The 17797-nt window shown below is 40.6% G+C and overlaps 1 protein-coding gene across 1 annotated transcript; it reads left to right on the plus strand.

Moving 5' to 3' along the window:
- Positions 1-9787: 9787 nt before the first annotated feature.
- On the plus strand, positions 9788-17307 carry RPL11 (ribosomal protein L11). Its single transcript, XM_044671326.1, has 6 exons — positions 9788-9841; positions 13096-13246; positions 14445-14551; positions 15158-15289; positions 16569-16679; positions 17231-17307. The coding sequence occupies exons 1-6, from the start codon at positions 9836-9838 to the stop codon at positions 17258-17260; spliced, it is 537 nt and encodes a 178-aa protein (XP_044527261.1). The 5' UTR covers positions 9788-9835; the 3' UTR covers positions 17261-17307.
- The last annotated feature ends 490 nt before the right edge of the window (positions 17308-17797 follow it).

Consider the following 17797-nt stretch of genomic DNA (forward strand, 5'->3'; position numbering starts at 1 on the left):
AAATTAAAGTGTTGGGGGCAGTTGGGTAGCTCAGTGGATTGAGAGTCAGGCCTAGAGATGGGAGGTACTAGGTTCAAATCTGGCCTCAGACACTTCCCAGATGTGTGACCCTGGGCAGGTCACTTGACCCCCATTGCCCACCCTTACCACTCTTCCACCTATGAGCCAATACACAGAAGTTAAGGGTTTAAAAAACAAACAAAAAAATTAAAGTGTTTCAAACTACCAAAAAATTTTTTATAGAACTAGAAAAAGTAATAACAAAATTCATCCAAAAGAACAAAAGGACAAGAATAGTAGGGAACTAATAAAAAAAAAAATGTGAGGGATGGTGGCCTGGCCGTATAAGATCTTAAACTGTACTATAAAGCAGTAATCATGAAAACAATCTGGTACTTGTCAGATCTATGGAGAAGGGAAGAATTTATGAACAAACAAGAGATAGAGAAAATTACAGTTGTAAAATGAATAATTTTGATTATATTAAATTAAAAAGATTTTCTATAAACAAAGCCAATGCAACCAAGATTAAAAGGGAAACAAGGAACTAGGAAAAATTTTTATAACAAATTTCTCTGATAAAAATCTCATTTCTCAACTATATAAAGAATTAAGTCAAATTTATAAGAATCCAAGTGATTCCCCAATTGAAAAATGGTCAAAGGATATGAATAAGCAGTTTTCAGATGAAGAAATCAAAACTATCAATGATCATATGAAAAAATATGTTCTGACTCTCTCTTGATTAGAGAAATACAAATCAAAACAACACTAAGGTACCACTTCACCTATCAGATCAGCCAATATGACAGTAAGGGAAAATGATAAATGTTGGAGGGGATGTGGCAAAATTGGGACACTAATACACTGCTGGTAGAGTTGTGAACTGATCCAAACATTCTGGAGGGAAATTTGGAATTATGCCCAAAGGGCTACTAAACAATGCCCTTTGATTCAGTAATAGCACTACTAGTTCTGTATTCTGGAGAAATTTAAAAAAAAGGGGGGGAGGGAGAGGGGAAATGACCAACTTTTCAGACCTAGAGATGGGAGGTCCTAGGTTCAAATCTGGCCTCAGACACTTCCCAGCTGTGTGACCCTGGGCAAGTCACTTGACTCCCATTGCCCACCCTTACCCTCTTCCACCTAGGCGCCAATATACAGAAGTTAAGGATTTAAAAAAAATAAAAATAAAAATAAATAATTAGTGAATGGCTGAACAAATGATGGTGATGGAATACTATCATGCTATAAGGAATGATGAACAGGATGATTTCAGAAAGAGCTGGAAAGACCCACATGAACTGATGCAGAGTGAAATAAGCAGAACCAGGAAAACATTGTACACAGTTACAGCAATATTGTGGAACCACCAAATGTGATAGACTCAGCTACTTTCAGCTATATAAGGATCCAGAACAATTCTGAGGGACTTCTGACAAAGAATGCTATCAGCCTTCAGAGAAAGAACTGTTAGAGTCAGAATGCAGATTAAAGCATATGATTTTTCAATTGTTACTTTGAGTTTTATTTGGGGGTTTTGATTTTATAAGATTACTCACCTAAAAATGAACAATATGGAAATATGTTTTGCATGATAATACGTGTATAACCCAGACTGTATTGCCGGACAGTTCTGGGAGGGGAAAGGGAAGGGAGAGAAGAAGATAAACGATCATATAACTTAAGAAAACGTGTGTGGAAATTTGTTAATATATGTAATTGTTAAATAAAAAAAATTTTTTTAAACCCCAAAATTAAAATTTTAGAAATTAAAATGTTCTTCAGGGGGCTGCCTATCCCAGTTCTGGAAATAACAATTCTCGAGTTACCCACCTCTCCATTTAAGAGTTGGAGGTCTTATTATAAAGAAAAAATAACTTTGAAAGACTTGAGAACTCTGATCAATGGACTGTAAGTCCAAGGGATTGATGAGGAATTATGTTGCCCTCTTCTGGATACAGAGGTAATAGAATCAAGATGTAGAGTGCCATCAACACCCTTGGAACATGGAAGAGTTTGCTTTGCTTGACTCAATATGTTATAAAGGTTTTATTTATTTACTTCTTGTTCATTTAAGCTGGAGAGTTAAGAGAAAAAATATATTTTAATTAAATAAAAACTAAATTAAATTAAAAAATAAAACTATCCCAAATATTTCAGATGACAATGGGAAAAAAATCCTAAAGGACTATAATTAAAGATAGACTTGGAAAAATGGGCTGTTTGTCCAAGGCATACCTTAATGTCCAATGTGATAAAAGTGTGGTTTAAATTTTATTATCTCATATAATATAAATAATTTCAACATAAAGGAATACATATTGAATTTTTAAAAAACTCTTATCTTCTGTTTTGGAATCGTTACTAAGTACCAGTTCCAAGGCAGAAGAGCAATAAAGAATAGGCAATTGGAGTTAAGTGACTTGCCCAGAGTCATACAGCTAAAAATATCAGAGGCCAGATTTGAATCCAGGCCCTCCTATCTCCAGGCCTGGCTCTTTTTCCACTGAGCCACCTAGCTGTCCCCTGAACATACTGAATACTTTTTTAATTTTTAAAAATATAAATAATAAAGGCTAGAAGTCTTCAAATGAGATGTTTGCAAAGTACTTAGCACAATGCCTGACATGTAGTGCTATAGAAATGCTAGTGATGGCAGCTAAATAGTACAGTGAGTGGACAGAGCAAAGGTCCTAGAGTCAGGAAGATCTGAGTTAAAATCCAGACTCAGATACTGACTAGCTATGTGATCTTGGGCAAGTCACTGTCTACCTCAATTTCCCCAAAGGAATAACAATAGCACACACCTTACAAGGTTGTTGTGAGGATCAAATGAGATTATATTCGTAAAGGGCTTAGCACACAATACCAAACACAGAGTAGGCATTTAATAAACATTTATTCCTTTCCTTTCTCCTTCAAGCAAAGGCTGGGTGACCCAAGTTTGGCTTATCAAATAAATCCTCTGTGTTAATAAATGACATTCATATAGCAGTTTAAAAGTGACAAGACCCTTTTCATACTTTATCTTGTTTGAGCCTCACAATGACTTTTTTTTTATTTTAAATTTAAACATTTATTAATATTCATTTTTAACATGGTTACATGATTCATGCTCCTACTTTCCCCTTCACCCCCCGCACTCCCCCCACCCATGGCCACAATGACTTTTTTTTTTTTTAAACCCTTGTACTTCGGTGTATTGTCTCATAGGTGGAAGAGTGGTAAGGGTGGGCAATGGGGGTCAAGTGACTTGCCCAGGGTCACACAGCTGGGAAGTGTCTGAGGCCGGATTTGAACCTAGGACCTCCTGTCTCTAGGCCTGACTCTCACTCCACTGAGCTACCCAGCTGCCCCCTCCCCACAATGACTTTTTGAGGTAAATAAATAGTATTATTTTCATTTGGCAGAAGAAGAAACTGAGGCACCTACAACTAGTAAGTGTCTGAAGCAGAATTTGAGCCCCTTTTCCAAGACTAACTCCAGCATTCTCTACATGAACTAATCAAGCAACAAGCATCTTTTAAAAATCCTTACTTTCTATCTCATTAACAACTCTAAGACAGAAAGACAAGGGATAAGCATTGGGGTTAAAGGACTTATTTAGGGATCACACCACTAGGAATGTCTGAGGTAAGATTTGAACTCAGGTCCTTCTGACTCCAGATCTAGTGTTCTATCCACTGTGCCCCCTAGCTGTCCCTATCAAGCATTTCTTAAAGGCTGACTTTGTGCCAGAACTCTGGATGGAATTACAAAGGCGGGGCAGGAGAGGGGAGAAATAGACAAAAATGAAATATCACCTGCCCTCATGGAGCTTACATTCAATTAGGGGATAAGCATATACAAAATGAAGACCAAAGGATTGTAGCAAATAATTGGCAAGAATTAGGAAAGGCTTCATATAGACTCTCAGCTCCTGGAGCTGAACTTTGAAGGCAATATACTTTCCTCGAGGGGGGGAATGGTATACAATGTATAAATACCTCCTCCCAAGACTCAGGCTTCATACAGTAATAATTGGCATTTTACAGCTTATGAAGCACTTAAATGCATTATCTCATTTGCTACATCAAAGCCACGAGAGGTAAGACTGTGACTCCCATTTGACACATGAAGAATCTGATCCTTGTTCAGGATACATAGGGAGCTGGCGTCAGAAGTGAGATCCTTCTCTACTAGCTTCCAAGCACAATGCCATAACCACTAGGCTTACTGTCTCTCTGTAGTAGGCTCCTAAGAGAGCTAATCTAGTCCCTTTGAGTTCAATTATCAGCTTTACGCAGCTGGTTCCTGAAATCTATATATGTGGTCCCAATCTCCTTCCTGAGTCCCAGTCCTACATTTCCACTGGGATATCATGCCTTAAATTCAACAAGTAAAACTGAGCTCCTAACTCCCTAAAAAAACCCCACCTCTCCACTTACCCTTGATGTTTCTTTGTTGTTGTTCAGCCTTTTTTTTTGGGGGGGGGTTATATCCAACTCCTTGTGACCCCATTTGGGGTTTTCTTGGCAGAGACACTGGAGAGATTTGCCATTTCCTTTTCCAGCTCATTTTACAGAAGAAGAAACTGAGGCAAATAGAGCTAAGGAACTTGCCCAGGATCACGCAGCAAAGATATTGGAATGGTTTGCTATTTCCTTCTCCAGCTCATTTTGCAGATGAGGAAATTGAGACAAACTAGGTTAAATGATTTGCCCTGTTTAATATAGCTAATAGCTAATCAGTGTCTGAGGCTGGATCTGAAATCAGGAAGATGAGTCTTCCCAACTTTAAGCCCAGCACTTTATGTACTTTGGCCCCAGCTAGCTGCCCTCTTGATGTTTCTATTAATGGTAGTACTGTCTTTCCAGGCATTCAGAGTCAAATCCTTGGACTTGCCTTTTAATTATTCTTTTCCCTCATTCCTCCTTATCCAATCAGTTGCCAAGTCATTTCAATTCCACCTCCTTTGTGGATCTTCTTTCTAGTTTAATGGTGAGTACCCTGGTCCAGTGGCTGGTCGCTTCAAATGGGCACTGATGGTCTTACTGTCTCTTCTCCTTCCCTGATCCAATCTATATCTGGCAAAAATACTTCTCCTCCTAACCCACAGTCTTGACCCTTCTCTGGGCAAAAACTTCATATGGCTCCCTCTTTTTCCTCAGACACTTACTAGCTGAGTGACCTTGGGTAAGTCACTTCACCTTGTTTGCCTCCGTTTCCTGATCTGTAAGATGAGCTGGAGAAGGAAATAGCAAACTCTAGGATCTTTGCCAAGAAAACTCCAAATAAGAAGGCCATAAAGAGTCAGACACAACTGAATAACAACATCCTATTACTTAGGTTAAAGCAAGCAAGATGGCATGATGGAAAGAATGTTGGATTTGGTCAAAACACTAAGGGCTTAAAGCTTAGCTCTGCTCCTTCTATACTCATGTGATTTTGTTCAAGTCATTTAAATTTGGGGGGCATCAGTTTTCTCAGCTGTAAAATGACAGAGAGTTTGGTTAGATCTCTCATCTAATGCCTCCCAGTTTCATCTGATTCCATAGGTACAACAATAGCTGACCTTTAAGGTAAATCTGAGGTTTTAAAGTTTACAAAGTGCTTTACTTTTTTCATCCTAAGCCTCACCACAATCCTGTGAGGGAGGTTGGTACTACAGTTGATATCCCCATTTCATAGCTGAGAAAAGTGAGGTTCAGAAATAAAATTATTTGTCTCTGGTTACATGGTTAGTAACAGAAGTCAGGTACTTGCCATTTCACAGATGGGGAAACTGAGGTTCAGAAAGACAATGACTTTACCTGGCATCATGTAGCTGCAAAATATCACAGCAGACACTCAAAACCAAGACATTTTCTCTCTCCTCCCCCATCTCTGTCTCTGTCTCTATGTCTCTCTTTCTCTTTCTCTTCCTCTCCTCTCCCTTTCTCTCTTTCTCTCCCTCCCTCTCTTTCTAAGTCCATCTCTCTCTCCCTCCCTCTCTCAAATCAGTTTCCTTTTCTGGGACTCAGTAACTTAAAGGTGGGGGTGGGGTTCAACCAGATGATCCCTAAGGTACCTTCTAACTCAAATAGATTAATTTAACTGTTCACAACCAGCCAATTACCAAAGGACCTCTCTCTCTCCCTGCCTCTCTACCTTTCTCTCTTTCTTCTTCTCTTTCTCTCTCTCTCCCTCTTATTCTCTTATTAGATGTGAGACTCTGGGAAATTCACTGCCTCTATTTCCTCCATTATAAGGAAAAGGACCCACTTGTACAAAAATATTTATAGTAGCCCTTTTTGTGGTGGCAAAGAATTGAAAACTAAAGGGATGTTTCTCAATCAGGGAATGACTTGAACAAATTGTGGTAAAGGATGATGGAATGATTGTACTGTAAGAAATGATGAACAGGATGATTTCAGAAAGAGCTGCAAAGACCTTCATGAACTGATGCAGAGTGAAATAAACAGAACACTTGTAGGGAAAATCATTATTACATTTAATTGGTAAAACAAAATATCTTTACAAAAAAAAGAAAAAGAAAAAACTTCCTCAATTATAAAATAATACTGGTGATAATACTATAACATTGGCACCTATCTCCCAAAGGTGTTGTGAGGATCAAATGGAATAATATTTATAAAAGGTTTAACATAGTACTGGGCACACAGTATGTGCCTGGTAAGTGCCCATTTTGTCCCTTTTTTCTTCTTTCCTTCTACCCAGCTATATCACTACTATGCATGTACCTTCCAGATATCAAAGAATGAAAAGAAGAATCTAACATACAAAAATCTTTATTGTACCTCTTTTTATATTAGCTTGGAAACCAAGGAAGTTTCTTCCTATTGGGAAATGACCAAACAAATTACAATATGTCACCTGGGCTGGCCTGGCCATTTGGAGTTTGACTAACATGAAGGCATTCTTTTTTTTTTTTTAACCCCTTACCTTGTGTCTTGGAGTCAATACTGTGTATTGGCTCCAAGGCAGAAGAGTGGTAAGGGTGGGCAATGGGGGTCAAGTGACTTGCTCAGGGTCACACAGCTAGGAAGTGTCTGAGGCCAGATTTGAACCTAGGACCTCCCATCTCTAGGCCTGGCTCTCAATCCACTGAGCTACCCAGCTGCCCTCTCGAAGGCATTCTTGAAGGATCTTTGGAGCAAGTCCAGATTGCCTGAGTTATAGGTAAATAATGGAATATTATTATGCTATAAATGGAATATTATTATGCTATAAATGATTAAATGGACAGTTTCAAAAGAAATAGAGACATCTGTGAACTGACACAAATTGAAGTAAACAGAACTTAATGATAACAACAACACTTTAGTAAAAAATGATTTTTGAAAGACTTTAGAATTCTGATTGGGGGCAGCTGGGTAGCTCAGTGGATTGAGAGCTAGGCCTAGAGATGGGAGGTCTGGGGTCCAAATCTGGCCTCAGACACTTCTCAGTTGTGTGACCCTGGGCAAGTCACTTGACCCCCATTGCCTACCCTTACCACTCTTCTGCCTTGGAGCCAATACACAGTATTGACTCCAAGACAGAAGGCAAGGGTTTAAAAAAAAAAAAAAAAAAAGAATTCTGATCAACTCAGAAAAAACCATGAGTCCAAAACAGTGAAGGTGAAACAGAGAGCTAGACTACTTGGGGGGGGAGGGGGAGGGGAAAGGAGGAGGGGAGAGAAGAGAGAGAAAGAGAGAGAGAGAGACAAAGAGAGAGGAAGAAAGGTAAAAAAGAGAGAAAGAAAGAGAAAAGAAAGAGAAAGAGAAACAAAAAGAGAGAAAGAACAAGAGTAAGAAAGAGAGGGGGGAAGAAAGAGAAAAAGAGAGACAGAGAAAAAGAGAGACAAAGAAAAAGAGACAAAGAGAGAAAGATAAAAGAGAGAGGAAGGGGGCAGCTGGGTAGCTTAGTGGATTGAGAGTCAGACCTAGAGAAGGGAGGTGCTAGGTTCAAATCCGACCTCAGATACTTCCCAGCTGTGTGACCCTGGGCAAGTCACTTGACCCCCATTGTCTATACCTTACCACTCTTCTGCCTTGGAGCCAATACACAGAAGTTAAGGGTTTAAAAAAAAAAAGAGAGAGAGGAAGATAGAAAGAAAGAAAGAAAGAAAGAAAGAAAGAAAGAAAGAAAGAAAGAAAGAAAGAAAGAAAGAAAGAAAGAAAGAATGAATGAAAAGAGAAAGAAAATGGAGAGAGGGAGGGAGGAAGAAAGTATAGAATGGAGAACTAGGCTATAAGTATCTAATTTGATGAGTTTAAATACAATAATCCCTTTCACATTGCAATTTTCCCCATCTATATACTGCAGGTATATTAATTTTATATATATATATAAAAGCCACAGACAGCACATGAAGACCAGCAGACAACAAAGAAAATGTTTAGAAACTCAGAAATGCACACTTAACCCATATTTTACAATAAGGCACTATAAATTCCACATAAAAGGAAAAAAATTGAGACTTCTCTGGTAGGAAGGGAGGGTCAAAAGTTTTCTGCGGGTTTCCAGATCTCTGGGGTGTTGCACCTGTAGCCTCCGAGATGTGGAAGGGATAACTATTTTCTAAAAGCTCTCCTTCCTCAGTTTCATATGTTGGCTTGACTGTCTCCTCTGTCTGCCTCATGGCTGGCCATGTCCTGTTACATTGAAAATACAAATGACATTCCGGAATATTGAAAATGAGAGTAATCGAATATTAGATTATTTTGGAGCACAATTTCAGAGCTGAGAGAGCCATTAGAACACAGAATGTCAGAGCTGGGAGGAATCTTTGAACACATTATGTTAGAGCCCAGAGAGCACTTAGAACATAAAATGTTAGAGATGGTTAGAGGAAAAGGGTTCTGGGAGTAGCTAGGTCGCCCAGAGAATGTGTTCAAATATTGGTTCAGTGGGTTCAAATGTGAACTCAGACATTTCCTAGCTGTGTGACCCTGGGCAAGTCACTTCACTCCCATTACCTAACCTTACTTCTCTTCTTCCTTGGAACCAACACACAGAATCTAAAAGCGAAGGCAAGGGTTTAAAAAAAGAAAAAGAAAAAGGGTTCTTTAACCTAAGTTCTGTAGACAGATTTCAAGATGTCCAAGGACTTGGATGGAAAAAAAAAATCACATCTTTATTTTTTTAACCTTTGTTCCCTTTGTAATTTTAAATTACATGCATTTAAATTTAAATTTATGCATTTAAGAGACCTATGACGCTCAAAAGATGAAGATTAAGAACCTCCTACTTTAGAACATAGAATGTTAGAAAAGAGCAGGATATCAGTACTAGAAAACGACCGTTTAGTTCAAGTCTCTCATTTTACCGAGGAGGAAACAAGTCCAGGAGGGGAAGTGATTGATTAGCGTACACAGAATCACCCAGATCTTTAAGAATCAGAGCGGACTGGAAATATTTCTTAATTATGTAAATTTGAACCTGCTCCTTATGCTCTTGGACGTGAGACTTTTATTTTGCTTTTCTAATTCTGCCGGGATTTGTTTTTTAGATCAAAACCTTAAGAGATGGTTCCGAAGGCAGTTTTAAATTTATTTATTACCAAAGATAGTTTTAAAAGGCATTTATTGCTTTAATCAATCAATCGGCACTGATTAAGTGCCTCTTTTAGGAGCTAGTCAAGCCTTTTCTCACAGTTCACTGCCAGGACTTCATTTGGATTTCCCGGCGGCCCTGCTCCTGGCATCCACCAGGGGGCAGGGGCGGCAGCAGCAGGGATGCTACACACATTCCCCGCCCCTTTCTCGCCTCTCTAGGATTTCTCTGTCTCTGTGATCAGCGTTAGCGCTGCCTCCCGACCCATAAGGCCCCGGGTCGGAAGCTCTTTCCTCTCTTCCGGTTCACCACCATGGCGGTAAGTAGCTGCTGGCGTGGGTCTGTTACCGCCATCCGTCTCCATCCTCCTCGCCCCAGTCCCGTTGGCGCTGCGGCCCTGGTCCGCCACGGGCCTCGGGGCCTGCTCTGTCCCGTGGGCAGGTCCGGAGAAAGTTTCCTAAGCCTGGAGCGCCAGGATACGCTCCGGACGGTCGGACCCGAAGAGGCCTCCGAAGGAGGCTGAAGAGCGGTCTCTGGGCCTCCGCCTCTTTCTCTTTTGCTAGGCAGGCTCCAGAGACCCTTGCGAGCGGGGAGGAGGAGGAGAGGGGCGACTGGGCTCGGGGGCCGGTTGCACACGATCTGGGAAATGTGCAGGGGAAGTCGGGGCCTCCTAGTCGGTTTCGGACTGACCTTTACTGGCTGTGACACAAACAACTCACTTTAACTTTGCAGCCTCAGTTTACTCATTTGCAAAATGGGACTGAGACGTAGAGCCCTAGCTCTACAGGTATGAAGCTCAGGGAGATGCTGCATGGAAGTGCTTTGGATGACTTCAGTATGGGGCAGGGGTGGCTTGCACGGACATGTTTGTATGCGTGGAAGAGTCTGGTGTAGCCGGAAAAGCTCTAGGCTTGTAGTTGGGCATCTCAGCTGATTATCTAAGCATTTATGAAGCACCTACTACGTGTCAGGCACTAGTACCAAGCAGTCGGTAAAGAGAGAAAGGTAATAGGTAGACTTAATTCTCAAGGAACTCGCATGTAACATGGAGGAGACAGCTTGCAAAAATTATGTACAGGGAGAGCTGGATAGAACAGTGGATAGTCAGGTTTAGTTCTTGTCTGGCCTCAAGACACTTAATAGCTGTGTGACCCTGGGCAAGTCACTTAACCCTCATTGCCTACCTCTTACCACTCTTCCTTGGAAGGAATACACAGTAATGGCTTGAAGACAGAAAGTAAGGGGTTTTGTCTTTTTGAGTCTTAAATTCAAAGATATTTTATTTCCCCATTTACATGTAATAATACTTTTCACCATGTTTTCCAAGATTATAAGATCCAAATTGTCTCCCTCTTCCTTCCCTCCTCCCTCTTAGACATAGTAATCAATTTTATCTGGCTTATACACGTGTTGTAGTGCAGAACATGCTTACATGTTGATCATTGTAAGAGAATATTCATATAAAACCAAAGGTAGGGGTTAAAAAAAAGAATTGTATAGCTTCATTCTAGGCTCTTGGGTGCCAACTCCTACAGGAAACCTTTCCTGATTTTTTTTTTTCAAAATCATATTGTAATCTTTGATTCTTAGTATCCATTCCAAGACAGAAAGTAAGGGGGAGGAGGGCAACTATGTGCAGACAGGATTAATTTGAGATAATCTCAAGAGAAAAGGTGTTAGTATTAAGGCGGATCTTGAAAGGTTTTTTTCTAGAAGGTAGAATTTTATATAGGAAAGTCACTAGCACTTTAGGCCCAGGGTGGGGTTAGTCAGTGAAAATGCAGGGAGTGAGGGCAGCTAGGTGGACACTTCCTAGATGTGTGAGCCTGGGCAAGTCATTTAACCCCCCACCCCCGTGCCAAGCCCTTGCCACTCTTCTGCCTCATAACCAATTAGTATTGATGGAAAAGTAAGGGTTTTTAAAAGGAAGAAAATGTAGGGAAAGTGAGCTTTAACTTCCTTTGCAAAGGGGCCCTTTCAGAGTTTTGTAGATTGTGGGGAATCAGGTGGTTTAATGGATACAGATCATTTAGGGGGAAATATGTATGTCACCCTTATTTTTATTTTGGCTTGACCTCTCATGTGGGCCCCTTCTATATCAAGACCACTAATAATTACCTTCCCTTTCCAACAGGGAATATACGTTTCACTTATTGGTCTATTGCTCAAGACACAGTAGAAAGAAGCTTAGTTTCTAGACTTGTTTTTTTTGTCCTTTCAGTCAGGTGAACATCAAATTTTTCTGGAGAGTTCTTTTCTTGGAGGAGTTAAAAGGTTTAGGAAGTGTCAGCCCCATTTCAAGTTGCTAGTAAATGGATAATACATTACTAGTGATGACAGTGGTGTTAAATATGTTTGTATTGGGGCTAGGGAAAAAAACTTTCCTCTGTCCAGTGGGAAGGACTATGTTGCCAGAGAAGGGATGAAAGGAAACATCCTAATAGATATTGGAGTTGAGTTTGTAAAGAACAAGTACAAATTAAACATAAAAAAGAAGCAGGCATTGGAAATTGCTGGTGACAGGGTGCAGGGTAAATTGGGGGGGGTGATCATGTGACCCTTAAAGAAAGGAGTGATTTCTAAGATAAGTTATAAATTTGAGAAGATTCAGAGTGAAGTAAGCAGAGCCAAGAGAAGAAGTACAGTAATGACTCTGTAAAGATATATTTGAAAGACTTAGAAATTCTGATTGGTATGAAGGCCAATCATGATTCCAAAGGACTCTTGTAAAAATGAGCTACTCACCTCTTAATAGTTGGTAGATTCATTGTTTTTCAGTTATAGCCAGCTCTTAGTGACCACGTTTGTGTTTTCTTGGCAAAGATATTGGAGTGATTTGCCATTTCCTCCTCCAACTCATTTTACAGATGAGGAAACTGAGGCACATGGGTAAAGTGACTTGCTCAGGGAGACATAGCTAGTGGGTGTCTTGAGACTGGAAGATGAATCTTGACTTATAGCCTACCTAGCTCAGGTGCAGGTTGAGACATTTCTGGACTTTGTTTTTTGGGGGTTTATTTACTTGACAACACATTTGTAACAAGGGTTTTGATGTTCTTTAACTGTGGGGTGTGACGGCAGATAAGTGACTCTGGGCAGAGAGCTAGGCCTGGAGATGGGAGGTCATGGTTCAAATCTGGACTTTGGGCAAGTCGCTTAATCCCCATTAGCTAACCTTTACCATTCTTCTGCCTTGGAACCAATATGCAGGATTGATTCTAAGACAGAGGCAAGGATTTTCTTTTTAAATGAACTCTTGAGATCCTTCCCAATTCTTATACTTTATGTTTCTGTGGCCCTTGGGAAGACATGGGAGGAGTGGGGGCCTCTGAGGGCTTTCCTCTTGTAAAAAGAGAACAGCAGATCAGAAGCTCTGGCAGGTGAACACAAAACAAATTAGAGAAGTTAAGGAAAATTCAGAGACTGGGGAAATAATTCTCATGGCCTTAGTTTACAGCTTAATAAAAGAGGCAAAATGGCTCTTACAAATTCCTGACCAGAATGTGGACACCACTGTGAGCAGTTCAGAAACTTAGTTCAGTGCACTGACTGATGCAGTTTATTCTCTTGCAGCAAGATCAAGGTGAAAAGGAAAATCCCATGCGGGAACTGCGCATCCGAAAGCTATGCCTCAACATTTGTGTTGGGGAGAGTGGAGACAGGCTGACTCGGGCAGCCAAAGTGTTGGAGCAGCTCACAGGCCAAACCCCAGTGTTCTCCAAAGGTAAAGTGAAGTCAGACTGAGCAGAGGCAGAGTGTTCCAGGGCTTTTCCCCTTTACAATTCCAGAGCTGTAAACACCTCCAGTCCTCTGTAAAAGCCTTTCTAAGGAGAAGTTAGTGTAGTGGAAAGAGGACTGGATTTTAAGAGACAGCGAGGCCTGGGTTTTTATCTCACTGCTGAGTTGTGCAGCTTTTTTTCTCAATTCTTGTTTAAAAATTACAAGATAGAAGGTTATCTTTGACCTCCATCCAGGTCTATCATCATTCTATAGTATTGTGATTACCTTTAGAGATAAAGGTTATGGGGAGCAGGGGTGAAACTGTGTGACCCTGGGTAAATCACTTAACCTCCATTGCTTAACTCTTACCTGCTCTTTTGCCATGGAACCAATACATAGGATTGATTCTAAGATGGAAGGTAAGGTATGGTGTGTGTGGGGTTTTTGTTTGTTTGGTTGTGTTTTTTTTTTTTTTTTAAGTGATAAAAGATCAAGAAGATGTAGAAGGTCAGGGGAGTAGAGCTTTCTTTCAATCTTGGCATAATGTAAGCATAATTCAGTTTAGTTCAGTTACTTGTACATTTTAGATTTAAAAGATACCAGGAGGTAGTTTTGAAAGAAGGCAGACCAGGAATAGATATCTTAAAGTGGCTCTGTATATAGCTATATAGAGAACATATATTTGATTAAAGAATACTACAGTTTGGCTCATAGGGACTTTTTCTGATTTTAATAAGCTTGTTGGTTAAATACATTCAGAATGGTTACCATTTTTGTTGTAGCTTTCTGTTTGCTCATACATCTGGGAGAAATTTGGGCGGGGGGGGTCTTTGCTTTGACTTTTGGTGATTATCAATTGTAGGTGGCTTGGGAAACTTAGTAAAATATATGTTTATGTGATAAATCAACTTTAGCTGTGAATAATTGCCAGAAAGCAGTGTAATTTTTAAGTACCGGGCTCTGGGGTGTTAGGAGTCTAGTTTCACTTCCTTTGCTGTCTGATTCTAAGTGAGAGCCACAGTCTCTGGGTTTCTTCATGTGTAAGATGAAGGGTTTGGCTTGGAATACAATTAGAGGTTCCTCCTATGATTTTTCTGAATATCAAAAAGGATTGGTATTTGTGGTATTGGGGAAAAGATGGGCTAATGGACAAGAACTCCCAGAGTGGCTGCTAACTGCCTTGTTGACCTTCTGTCGTGCAGCTCGATACACTGTCAGATCTTTTGGAATCAGGAGAAATGAGAAGATTGCCGTTCACTGTACAGTCCGAGGGGCCAAAGCCGAAGAGATTCTGGAGAAGGGCCTGAAGGTTAGACTTGATCCTCAAACTACACATTAAGTTGTTTAGGGACTAGTATTGACTGGTTTTTCTTCAAGGTGTCTTGGCACTCTTAAGATTCATTCATTTGATTACTTAATGAACTTATCTTCCTCCCTCCCTCCCCTTTTTAGAGTTTAATGAAAAGATACCAGTATATACCCCTTTCTGCTCTGCTCTATCTCAGATATAGTACATATAGTTCAGAATCTAATATATTCCCTGTCTTTTTTGAGGACATCTGATATACTTACTCATGCTGTGCTACGGACCAGGAGTTCTTTGGATTTGTCAGTAATACTGAAAATTGGTTGCCAGCATTCTGCATTACATTTGTAGTTGAATGAACTTCAGCAATGGCCATGTATTTTCTCATCTCCAAAATGAGAAATTTGGTTTGGCTTTTCTCTAAGCATCCTTCAAGCTCTTAATTCCTCTGATCCTAAACATCACTGCTATTGGTTAGCTTGGAAAGGAAAAACACTGAAATGGAGGGGGGGGGGGTCCCAACTCGTTCATTTAACTGTGGCAGTATTCCAAGTTGGGGCAGGTAATCCCTGTGTATTGGTATGAATTATGATCATTGTATTTTCTCAGGTGCGAGAATATGAGTTAAGGAAAAATAATTTCTCAGACACTGGCAACTTTGGCTTTGGGATCCAAGAGCATATCGATCTGGGCATTAAATATGACCCAAGCATTGGCATCTATGGCTTGGACTTCTATGTGGTATGTATGGACTTTTCCGTTTCTGTTGCTCTTGCCTCTGTTCTCTGGGGGTTGGGGGTAACATTTAACCGTTCCCCCTTTCTGTAAAGGGATTCCAACCTCTCCTCTAGCAAAGTTCTCATCAGAGAGGCACACTGGAGTATATGTTCAGTTCAGTTATCAACCATCTCTATTCCCAACTCTTTAGAGATAGTAAATAGTGATGCTAGGATGCTAACATTTGCAAGTGGCTAACAAACTGTATGATCTTGGGCAGGTCAGCCTCTCTGGGCATCAGATTCTATTGATAAAGTGAGGTATTAACCAGTGTCAAAAATGTTTTCAATTCTATAAACATCCCTTTGGACTGTAAATTTAAATTTAGCCCAAATGAATTGGTTACTGATAAGCCTGGAAAAGTCAGGAGGAGGTATTCCTAGGGGGTTAGCTCCTTCTGGAGATTGGAAACTTCAGCTTAAATGCATTGTTCTCCTTTCTCTCCTACTTAGTTCATGCCTCCCCCATGACTTGCTCCAGTACCCTTCATTTGTGCCCATCTTATCTTTGCTCCTGGGCTCTCCATGCCCTTGTGCCTTCTAATGACCTTCATGGCCAGCTGAGCCCAACAGGGGAACCCAATCAAAGCCTTATTCCATGATTCTGTTCTGGCTCAATGCTCAGTTAGGTGCAGAAATTCATGCCTTATTAAGTCAATTAAATTCTCTGAACCATTATCTTGTCTGTAATATGAGAATAATACTTGGACTTTCTTGGGCTTCTCCTCCTTTTCCCCTTTCTGCGTTGTGAGGAATGTACTTAGTCACAAACTGTAGAAAGTAGGTTGTGATTAATTGCAGAACCAACTCTTTGTGCATTTCTGCCTTTTTAGCCAGGTCTCTTTAGTTCACAGACTGGTTAGATTATTGCTTCTTAACCTGATTCCGTATGCACATAGATAGTGCTGGTTTTATCTTGTAAGCTGGAAATGAAAGTGGGCCTTGAGGAAGAACTTAGCAAATTTTTGAGGACCAGTGTTGTCTGTGGGAGTTAAACTAGGGAGGGATTGGTGATATAGAATCATAGACCTTTCATTCTCCAAAGAACACTGAACATCCCATCCAGTGCCTTCATTTATAATTAAGAAACTTAAAGCCATTTTGGGGAAACAGCCATTGGTAGCTGCAGGGTCTGCTTTTCTGCTGGAGGAGGGCTCCAGAACTAGCTTTCCTAGCCATGTGAGTTTCCAGGTGATGCTTCAACCCTGTGCTAGCAAGTTGATTATTGACTATTTTTGGGACAGGTGCTGGGCAGACCTGGGTTCAGCATTGCAGACAAGAAGCGTAGGACAGGCTGCATCGGGGCCAAACACAGAATTGGCAAAGAGGAAGCCATGCGCTGGTTCCAGCAGAAGGTAAGAGTTTTCTTTGTCCAAGCAACATCCTAGGTTTCAAGAGAAAAAGTGGGGAGGCACTGGTGAGACAGGAGCTTTGCCTTTAAGAAAGGCCTGCTACAGGGATATTTCGGAGACTGATGATGGCCCAGCTCAGCTTTGCCAATTATGCACATAAAGACATTCTGAAAGTAGTTACTCAGGGTCCAGATTGCCAGTGGGGTCCATGAGAAAGTTTGGGAACCTCTGTCCCAAGTAAAGATTGGAACCACAGGGAGTGGCTTGTCTCAGCAGGAGGCACTGGGAGTTGCACCTGCCCTGTGCCTTCATAGAAAAGGGATTGTGGGGGTTATTCTTCCCATGCTCTTCAATTTTTTAAGACATAAGACTGAATCAAATACAGTATTAAGGTAGTAATACATTGGCTTTGCTGGTTTAAAGTTACAAAAGAGAACTCTATTACAGATTCTGAGGGGCAGTGTCTAGTTTGTATAAACATACAGGATAGATGTTGTAAAACTGCCTCCTGTTACCTCTGATTCTGAAAAAACAACCCATCTTTTCTCTTGCAGTATGATGGCATCATCCTTCCTGGCAAATAAAGTTCTGTTTTCTATTAAAAGATCAATAAAATGATCACTGAAGTGTATTCTGTGTTGTATTCTGTGGAAGGAGCCCATGTTCAAGTACCTCACTGGACCTACCTTTCTGGATGGCAGTACCCACTCAGAATTCTCACTGGTATAGTGGGCAAAGCACTGCATTTGGAACTGAGCATCTGGGGTGAATCCACCTCTGCTGCTGACCATATTTGTGACCTTGGACATGTCCTCTGAGTCTCAGTCTCCTCCTATAAAATGAGAGGGGTTGTATTAGATAGTGTTCTTCAACTTTTTCTAACTCTGAGTCAACCATCTCCTAGAGATCCCCTGGCTATCTTCTGCCTGCGAGTGCTCCACACTGCTAGCCCACTGAAATTTCAAACTTTTTTTAACTGAAAATGGATATATTTGGTCTGACCTCATTTTAAGATAGTAGTGGTGAAATGCAAATGTATTTGCAATACTTTGAAATTTTGCAAAGCATTTGACTCATAACCAAAAAAAAGAGAAACTGAGTCTCAAAAGAGGTGATTTGCC

This window comes from Gracilinanus agilis, chromosome 3 (assembly GCF_016433145.1).
Source record: "Gracilinanus agilis isolate LMUSP501 chromosome 3, AgileGrace, whole genome shotgun sequence".
Taxonomy (NCBI): Eukaryota; Metazoa; Chordata; class Mammalia; order Didelphimorphia; family Didelphidae; genus Gracilinanus; species Gracilinanus agilis.

Excerpts from the sequence above, each read along its gene's own strand:
- RPL11 (XM_044671326.1), top strand. Across the intron at positions 13,247-14,444 it reads AACCCCAGTGTTCTCCAAAG|CTCGATACACTGTCAGATCT; the intron begins GTAAAGTGAAGT and ends TCTGTCGTGCAG. Across the intron at positions 15,290-16,568 it reads ATGGCTTGGACTTCTATGTG|GTGCTGGGCAGACCTGGGTT; the intron begins GTATGTATGGAC and ends TTTTTGGGACAG.